Consider the following 10,450-nt stretch of genomic DNA (forward strand, 5'->3'; position numbering starts at 1 on the left):
ATTTATAGCAGATGAGAAAACCCGGAGAGACACCTCTCTCATTTTTAGGCACCCTAGTGACTGATTAGACACACGACAAATCAATAGGAAAATGAACAGCAATTCATGAAGCAGGACATTGACCAAATAACCCTGCAGCACAAATAAGATATACTGCACTCTCCCCAACACCACCTCTCAAAGCAGTATTCCTTCCTCAGACTCCTCTTAAGAGGAAAAGCTTTGCAGTGTGCCCGAATCATCCAATCTTGCATATAGCTCCCAAAGTAGCATATGCCTTTAGAATGGATGGCCCATGAAGGAGGAGCCAGCAAGCAGAGAGCTACATTGCAAATGAAAGGCATATGTTACCTCTTTTTCAAGGGTCTTGTATCCACACAGAGTGTTGATGACTTCTCCAGGGACCTATTAACAGAAACATTGTTTCAGGCTTAGAGCAGAGTTTTGAGGAAACGCAAAAAAATCCTGAGACATATAAAAGCTGCTACCACCGCCTCTGGAGCTTGGGTCTCAGACCTTTCATCACAAACACAGGACAGGTAGTTAACAAGCCTCTGACTTTGACATCAGTGGGGACTTTTTCCAACACAACACAAAAGCTATAGACTAAGCAATATACTCCCAGAGCTTTCTAACTGATGCCTGAGAGTCAGTAATATGCATGCATTTCCCACAGCAGCAGTGAGGTCTTTCCCATCCAGCCATCTTAGCCAATTTCACGCTGGCTAATGCAGAGCTGCTACCTACAATGTGATGTCCAGTGCTTTGCTGAGTCCAGTTGCAATGATTCAGGGAGGGGCTCCTACTGATTCATTTGGGAGTTTATACAGCTTCCTATTAGGAAAATGTTCTTTATTTTCTCTTTGTTTAATTTCATTCCATTATTCCTAGTTATATGGCCTATTACACCACCTTCAATAACATCTCTCCCCTTGGGGTGATCTAGGTGCTTCAGGAATCAGGGCCTATACCATCGTTGGAGAACTTTATAACATTAGAACACAAACTCTCATTCTCTATGGTCCATGGGACTTTTCCACGAGAGGTTTAGAAACTGGCTTGGGAATTACAAAGGAGCAGGTTTCCTGTGAGTGGCCCACCATTTCCATCCCAGTAGTGTCAGAGAGCAGACTTTCTGTTTTTTGGTCATTTTGATTCTTGATAAAACCCGGAAAGGCAGAGACGCTTGAGAATTGTCAGGGAAGTTAGCAGAAGGCCTGCTGACATGACGGAACTCACCACACCTCAGGATCAGGCCTATAATGCATGTTCACTTATTTTGTGGATCAAACAGAAGCTTTCTCATTTCAAGGCAATAAGCTGAGGCGAGGCGTATATTTCAAAAAGGTGCGTTGTGTCCATACAATGGCCACATTGAAAGCATAATAATTTTAGCAATGAGATGATTTTGGCAACCAGTAAAAGCTGCTGGACAACAAAACAAACTTGCCATGTTTTAGAGACGCAGAGATGAAAAGGAGCAATGTGCACATTTTGGAGCAAAATTGTGCTTTTCTGTAAAACAAGGTATAAAAGAAACGGTAGAACAGGCTGCAGCCATTAAGCCCCAGTCTGTTCCTTCTATAATTGGTGAGGAAATTATTCTAACATTTCTTTACCACAAATAGTCATTTCGACAATATGTTACTGCTCAGGGCTATTGTAAAACACGCCTTTTCCAATTTCCAGTTATGCACTGCTAATCTGCCTGTCTGTGGCAAACAGAACAGAGTTAAAAAGGCTGATATAGCTCCATTGCTCAGGAATGCGTATGTGCATTATACAGGGCGCACGGGTGAAATCCGGGCTGCACTGAAGTCAATGGGAAAGCTCCCATTGACGTCAGTGGGATCAGGATTTCATCCTTTGGGTCTGCTTCTCATTTGCACCATTCGGCCAGTGCAGTGGGGCCTTTGAACGAGGGCAAATGTAATTCACACCTGTATTAAGGCCCCATGATGTTGCCAGAATGGTATAAAGGGGGCTTTTGTGTCACTGAGAACCAGCCCTTTAAGGCGAGTCTACACTTACACTGCGTTGGCCCAGTTGCACCAATGGGTGCACCACTGTAACGCTTTAATGAAGAGAGTTCTCCGGTTGGTGTAGATAAGCTCCCTCCCCGAGAGGCAGTAGCTATGCTGATGGGGTCGACATGGCAGCATCTACACAGGGGGTTAGGTTGGTATAATTACGTCATGCAGGGATGAGTTTTTCACACCCCTGAGTACATAGTTATACCAGGCCTGAATCTTGCTTGACTTACAGTTCTGGAGCCTTGCTATTTCACCTGTCCTGCATGAAAGCAGGGTTTTGGTTTTTGTTAAACCTGTTATTCAATGGATTGCACCCTGCATAGCAATAAAACTGTCATAGGACACATCTCCAGGACTGTACCAGGTACACAGGGCCCAGGGACCTCCCATGCTGAGCCAATGACCTGTTATGACCCTCCTGAAGTGCTGATGCTTCCACGTAGAATGGTGTCTAAAAATGCAGCTGTGGTCTAATGCCCCCTCAAGTACTTTTTGCGGTGGAATGCAACATTGAAGCCATTAAACCAACTGTCCTCTGCACCGGACTACTTTGCCTGAAGGGAAACATGATATGTAATGAGCTTAAGGTTTGCAAATCTTTATGTTTAATTCATACTAACCAACACGTTTCCCCTCCAAGCTCAATTTTAGTGCCACCACAGCATGGCCAGGCCCTGGGGGACAATGATACTTACCCACTTTTGTTAAGCACTTTGAGATCTATGGCTGACAAGTGCTGAGTATTAGGGGAGAACGTCTCATTGCGAGCAGAAGGCAGGACTGTAGAGCAGCGAAGACGCTAGCTCACCATGCAGGTTCACAGAGCTGAGAATAGAATTGCCAAGTCGATATCACGGCTCCATAGTTTTAGAGAACCCCCCACTCCCACCAGAAGGGAGTATTAGGATGAAACTAGAGCTGGATGGGAAACAATTTTCCTACCCTGTGAACATTTTCTAAATATTTCCCATTCCAGATCAGAAAATTGAGGGTTTCTGAGGTTTTTCACAGAACGGAAGGCTGTGGGGTGGCAAATGGAGAGAAACACACATTCCCCTCCCCGGAATTGCTAGTAGCTCAGTGGTTAGGGCATTCCTGTGGGATATGGGACACCTGGCTTCAAATTCCTGCTCTGCCTGATTCAGAGCAAATACTTGAACCTGGGTCTCCCACTTCCCCAGTGAGCATGCTAACCACTGGGCTCTACATACAGATACGTGTTTTGACTAGCAATTTCACTGTGGACCCGAGAAACCTTTCCCGGTGAGAGTCTCGTCAGAACTGGGGTAGTTTTTTGTGAAAAGTTTCAGTTTTGACAAATCAACATTTTCTGATGAAAAACTTTTGTTGAAAAATTTCCCAACCAGCTCTAGGTAAAACTCTATGTGGTGAACCTTGTGGTGGTTTTTCCCAAGTATTTTCTTCCCCTGGGTTCTACCCAGAAGGGTTGCATTAGGACCCAATAACATCAACATCCATGAAGTCTTTTGAGCTGTCTTTGCAAGAGACAGTGTTTCATGCACTTCTGGAAAAGTCTTACAGAATTTAATCACAGAGAAACTTTCTACAGGTTCTGCATCTTATAGAATTTAAATAGAAAAGCATAGCCTTGTAAAATTTTGGGGCTTGGGCTTGTATTTCTAGGTGTTTGTACAGTGTCCAACTATTTTGGGGTGTGAATAAAGTATATCTATAATGATGTTGCTATGGAATTCCATGGGTTGAGCCAAAAATCTATTGCATGGGTAACTTTCGCACTCAAATAGAATATTTTCTATGCAAACCTGTTGAATTTCAATAAAAATCCTATTGGCATAATCCCTATTAAATTCTATAGGATTTGTCCATAAGGGTTCTGTCATCGATTAATTTTTTTAAATGTATTTGTCTGGCACTTTCTCCTAATCCAGCTATTTCCAACTTTGCATTAAATGACTCAGGGTTCTTTTATCATCTCAATTTCCTGCCCCGGTGCCCACACAGCCATCAGCTTCAGTAATGACATCATGACACCTGCTCCCAGCTGCATCAGATATTTCTGGTACACCGATCCCATTCTGGTCTATTTAGCTTTTAAATATGTCTGTTCTAGCTTTTGGATTTCATCTGTGCCAATCTCTTCTCTCTTTCTATTAACAGATATTTTAATTTCCTTGAACAGAAAGACCTTGATAGATAAGATGTGGGAGAAACATGGGTTTTCAAATAACATTTATATTCACTGTATTATTGGCCCATTATCAGCTATATTAATTTTAACATGCAAGGTGGCCAATAGCAGCTTGCAAATAGCCTTTCTAAATGCTGACAAATTCTACAAGTGCTTGTATACCAATGCTAGAAGGCTAAATACTATGATGGGTGAACCTGAGTGCTGGTTTTAAATGGGGATATTGATATAGTAGACATCACAGAAACTTGGTGGAATGATGCTAATCAATGGGACACAGTAATACCAGGGTACAAAATATACAGTAATTACAGAATAGGTCATGCTTGTGGGGGAGTATCATTATATGTGAAAGAAAGCATAGAGTCAAATATAGTAAAAATCTTAAATGAATCAAACTGAACCACAGAATCTCTATGGATAAAAATTCCATGCTTTAATAATAAGAGGATAGCAGTAGGAATATACTACCAACCACCTGACCAGACTGCAAAATGCTCAGGGAGATTAGAGAGGCTATCAAACCAGAAAACTCAATAATAATGGGGGATTTCAGCTATCCTCATATTGGCTGGGTATCTGTCACTTCAGAATGGGATGCAGAGCTAAAATTTCCTGACACCATTAATGACCGCTTCTTGGAACAACTAATCCTGGAAACCACAAGAGGAGAGGCAATTCTTGAGTTAGACCTAAGTGGAGCACAGGATCTGGTCCAAGAGGTGGATGTAGCAGAATCGCTCGATAATAGTGACCATAAGGTAATTAAATTAACATCCTTGTAGGGGGGGAAATACCAAAGACACTCACCACAGTAGGATTTAACTTCAAAAAGGGGAAAGACACAAAAATGAGGAATCTAGTTAAAGGGAAATTAAAAGGAATAGTCACAACAATAAGAACGAGGAGTACTTGTGGCACCTTAGAGACTAACAAATTTATTTGGGCATAAGCTTTCGTGGGTTAAAACCCACTTCTTCGGATGCATGCAGTGGAAAATACAATAGGTGTGTACACACACACACACACACACACACACACACACACACACAAACACAGAGAACATGAAAAGATGAGAGTTGCCTAAAAGTGGCAATTCTTCAACAACAAAACTTCAAAAAACAGACTCCAATGAGAAACTGCAGAACTGGAATTAATTTGCAAACTGGACACCATCAAATTAGGCCTGAATAAAGACTGGGAGTGGATGGGTCATTACACAAACTAAAAACTATTTTCCCATGCTAATTCTTCCCCCTACTGTTACTCACACCTTCTTGTCAATTGTTTGAAATGGGCCATCCTGATTACCTCTACAAAAGTGATTTTTCCTCCTGCTGATAATAGCCCACTTTAATTGATATGCCTCGTTAGAATTGGTAAGGTAACCCCAATCTTTTCATGTTCTCTGTATGTATATATAAATATATATCTTCCTACTGTATTTTCCATTCCATGCATCTGATGAAGTGGGTTTTAGCCCACGAAAGCTTATGCCCAAATAAATGTGTTAGTCTCTAAGGTGCCACAAGTACTCCTCATTCTTTTTGCTGATACAGACTAACATGGCTACCACTCTGAAACCAGTCACAACATTGAAATGCCTGCAGGCTTAATGTAAACTATTTAAAAACACCATAATAGAGGCTCAAAGTAAACATATTCCCCCAAATGAAAAAAAATATTCATAAGAGGCCCAAAAAATGCCACCATGGCTAAACAGAGTACGGTAAAAGAGGCAGTTAGTCGCAAAAAGACATCCTTTAAAAATTAGAAGTCAGCCCTACCGAGGAAAATAGAAAGGAACATAAACTCTGGCAAACCATGTGCAAAAATATAATTAGGCAGGCCAAAAGAGAATTTGAAGAGCAACTAGAAAAAGACACAAAAGCTAACAGCAAAACATCAGAAGTCACTAAGTAATGAGTCACTAGGACCAGATGGTATTCACCCCAGAGTTCAGAAGGAACTCAGATATGAAATTGTGGAACTACTAACTGCGGTACATAAACGATTGCTTAAATCAGCCTCTGTACTAGATGACTGGAGGGAAATTAATGCAATGCCGATTTTTAAAAAAGGCTCCAGAGGTGACCCTGGCAATTACAGGCTGGTAAGCCTAACTTCAGTACCAGATAAATTGCTTGAAATTATAATAAAGAACAGAATTATCAGACCCATAGATGAACACAATGCATTGGGGAAAAGTCAAAACAGCTTCTGTAAAGGGAAATTATACCTCATCAATCTATTAGAATTCTTTGAGGTTGTCAACAAGCATGTGGATATAGTGTACTTGGGAGTTTCAGAAAGCCTTGACAAGGTCCCACACCAAAGGCTCCTAATCAAAGTAAGTAGTGATGGGATAAGAGAGAAGGTTCTCTCATGGATCAGAAACTTGATAAAAGATAGGAAACAAATGACAGGCATAAATGATCAATTTTCACAATGGAGAGAGATAAATAACAGGGTCCCCCAAAGATCTGTACTGGGACCAATGCTACTGGGTAAACAGTGAGATGGCAAAGTTTACAGATTATGCAAAATTACTCAAGATAGGTAAATCCAAAGCAGACTGCGAAGAGTTACAAAGCGATCTCACTAAACTGGGTGACTGGGCAACAAAATGGCAGAAGAAAGTCAATACTGATTAGTGTGAAGTCATGCATATTGGAAAACATAATCCCAACTATACATACAAAATGATGGGGTCTAAATTAGCTGTTTTCACTCAAGAAAGATCTTGGATTCAGCATGGATAGTTCTCTGAAAACATCTGGTCAATGTGCAATGACAGTCAAAAAAGCTGACAGAATGCTAGAAACCACTAGGAAAGGAATAGATAATAAAACAGAAAATATCATAATGCCACTTTATAAATCCATAGTATGACCACATGTTGAATACTGTGTGCAGTTTTCATTGCCCCATATCAAAAAAGTTATATTGGATTTGGAAAAAATACAGAGAAGGGCAACAGAGCTAGGGGGAGAGGTAGATACGCTGGAGGGTAGGGATAGGGTCCAGAGTAACCTAGACAAATTAGAGGATTGGACCAAAAGAAATCTGATGAGGTTCAACAAGGAGAAGTGCAGAGTCCTGCACTTAGGAAGGAAGAATCCCATGCACTGTTACAGGCTGGGGACCGACTGGCTAAGCACCAGTTCTGCAGAAAAGGACTTGGGGATTACAGTGGATGAGAAACTGGATGAGAGTCAGCAATGTGCCCTTGTTGCCAAGAAGGCCAATGGCATATTGGGCTGTATTAGTAGGAGTATTGCCAGCAGATCGAGAGAAGTGATTATTCCCCTCTATTCAGCACTGGTGAGGCCACACCTGGAGTATTGTGTCCAGTTTTGGACCCCCCCACCCCCGCCCCCACTACAGAAGGGATGTGGACAAATTGGAGAGAGTGCAGAGGGCAACAAAAATGATCAGGGGGCTGGGGCACCTGACTTACGAGGAGAGGCTGAGGGGACTGGGGTTGTTTAGCCTGCAGAAGAGAAGAGTGAGGGGGGATCTGATAGCAGCCTTCAACTACCTGAAGGGGGGTTCCAAAGAGGATGGAGCTCGGCTGTTCTCAGTGGTAGCAGATGACAGAACAAGAAGCAACGGTCTCAAGTTGCAGTGGGGAAGGTCTAGGTTGGATATTAGGAAACACTATTTCACTAGGAGGGTGGTGAAGCACTGGAATGGGTTACCTAGGGAGGTGGTGGAATCTCCATCCTTAGAGGTTTTTAAGGCCTGGCTTGACAAAGCCCTGGCTGGGATGATTTAGTTGGTGTTGGTCCTGCTTTGAGCAGGAGGTTGGACTAGATTATTTCCTGAGGTCCCTTCCAACCCTGATATTCTATGATTCTATGAACAAAAATGCTTCTGTACGAGGAGAGATTAAAAAGACTGGGACTGTTCAGCTTAGAAGGATATGACAGAAGTCTGTAAAATTGTGAATGGGTGGAGAAAGTGGATAAGGAAGTGTTATTTACCCATTCACATATAAACACATGAACCAGGAGTCACCCGATGAAATTAATAGGCAGCAGGTTTAAAGCAAACAGAAGGAAGTACTTCACACAACGCACAGTCAACCTGTGGTTCTGATCGCCAGGGGATGTTGTGGAGACCAAAAGTGTAACTGGGTTCAAAAAAGAATTAGATAAGTTCCTGGGGGATAGTTTCATCAATGGCTATTAGCCAAGATGGTCAGGGACAGAAGCCTATGCTCTGGGTGTCCCTAAACCTCTGACTGCCAGAAGCTGGGATGCATGACAGGGCAAAATGGATCACTTGATAAACTGCCCTGTTCTCAGGGCCGGTTCCAGGCACCAGCTTGCCAAGCAGGTGCTTGGGGCGGCCACTCCAGAGAGGGGCGGCACGTCCAGCTATTCGGCGGCAATTCGGCGGATGGTCCCTCACTCCCGCTCGGAGCGAAGGACCTCCCGCCGAATTGCCGCCACAGATCGCGATCGCGACTGTTTTTTTTTTGTTTTTTGCGTCGCTTGGGGTGGCAAAAACCCTGAAGCCGGCCCTGCCTGTTCTGATCATTCCCTCTGAAGCACCTGGCACCAGCTGCTGTTAGAGGATACTGGGCTAGATGAACTATTGGTCTGACCCAGTCTGGTCATTCTTGTATTCTTGCCTAGATGCAGAGCAGAATTCACACTTACAGGCATAACAGATGGTAGAAAAGTTGAACTTGTTCCCACTGAAGGAATCTGAATTTCACTTTAAAATCCTCACCTTCCACCCACTGCCAATGTTTCAACAGCAATATTTCACAGTTTTGCTTTAAGATAAGTGCTGTGATTTCCAACCGGGCATACTGACAGGGGAACACAAGACGGGGAGAGTCAGGAGATCTGCATCCTATTCCCAACTCTGTCAGTCTAATTCTGTGACCTGGGGAAACTCACTTCTCTCTGTGTCTTTTTCACCATCTGCAAGATGGGGATGGATAACAGTGCTTGTTACATGTAAGAAGCTTAATTCCTTAGTGCATGAACTATACTTATATGCAGAAGGCTAGCATGAGACCTATGCACCACTTAAATCCCTAATTGTTCTCAAATACTTAAGAGGCACATAGCCTTGTGGTAGCCCTCTGGAGTATTTGCAAAGCACTTGGGCATAAGGCAATATAGAAGTGGAAAGTATTATAACTAATAGGAAAAGGAATAGTTAGTACACATTTTTTTGCTTTAGGTGTTGTGATAGAGATCTTATTCCAATTTCTCACAGCATTCCTTGTGAGATTTCTACATAAATGGTGACAGGTGGAGTTTCCCAGTAACCCTCTCTTCCTCACTTTCCTTTCTACAGAGAGAAATCAAGAGTTTTACTGTGTGCCCAGAAAATTTCACTCCATGGAAGAGAAGATAACTAGTGACAGCACCTCCAAGAAGCAAGCAGGTGGAAGCCTGACTTATGCCCATCTTTGTTGCTAGTTGTCTCTGATATTGGAATTAACTTATTTATAGCAGATTCATTTGAAAGAAGACATCAGATCTCTTGGCAGTGAAAAAGTAGGGGCTTCTGAGAATTCTAGAGGTAAATTGTGATGACTGCCGGGATTAAGAGCAGGATGCAAAGTGCCTCCAGAATTCCTAAAGAAATGGGGAATAATTTCAGGTTGCCTGCAGCCATGCCATGTTGGGTTGTGATCTGAACACTCACTAGCTAAGCTATACAAATTGAAAATGGGGTCAGAATGGAAACAATGCCACAGAATGGTGCTATGGGGTACTGCATTTCAAAAACGGAGCATTTGTTCTAAAATGAATCTAAGTATAAACGTAACAATACAAATTCAACTGCTCAAAGTTATTCTGACTCCTAATCAAGGCCTTATGAACACTACTGCATGATGGATTCTTTCCGTCTGTGGGCCTCATTCTACCATCTGTGATCAGTTTTTTTATGCCTTTCTGCAGATGATAGGCGTTTTGCCTGAGTAAGAGTGAAAACTGAGTACCCTTTACACTCGGGATGTGGCTCAATTAAATTAAAGAAGTAAATGCGATATTTGGGAATGTAACTGATGCATGTGAGAAAGGTCTTGGATGCTGGCCACACTGTATATAGGGAGAAGAAAAGCTAGAAATATTCTCCACTGCGGAATTTTAATCACAAAGCCCTATGTATCCTCTTGGAGAGCGAAAACTCAAAAAGAATTTCCAGGTGCAAGTTAATTAGCAAAGGGCTCCTGAAAGATCGTTAATTAAATGGGATTACTGAGCCCTTAGAATAG

General features: G+C 42.4%; 1 protein-coding gene across 1 annotated transcript in view; it reads right to left on the minus strand.

The window, feature by feature from the left end:
- Positions 1-10,450, minus strand: part of LOC112114429 (tetraspanin-15-like) — a 201,036-nt gene that overhangs the window by 44,208 nt on the left and 146,378 nt on the right. Inside the window, exon 7 of the mRNA XM_026657379.2 lies at positions 352-405. Within this exon, the coding sequence (XP_026513164.2) occupies positions 352-405 (54 nt within the window). The remainder of the gene's footprint in view (positions 1-351; positions 406-10,450) is intronic.

The sequence above is a fragment of the Terrapene carolina genome, unplaced genomic scaffold (genome assembly GCF_002925995.2).
Source record: "Terrapene carolina triunguis isolate 2854851 unplaced genomic scaffold, T_m_triunguis-2.0 Scaffold53, whole genome shotgun sequence".
NCBI classification, from domain to species: Eukaryota; Metazoa; Chordata; order Testudines; family Emydidae; genus Terrapene; species Terrapene triunguis.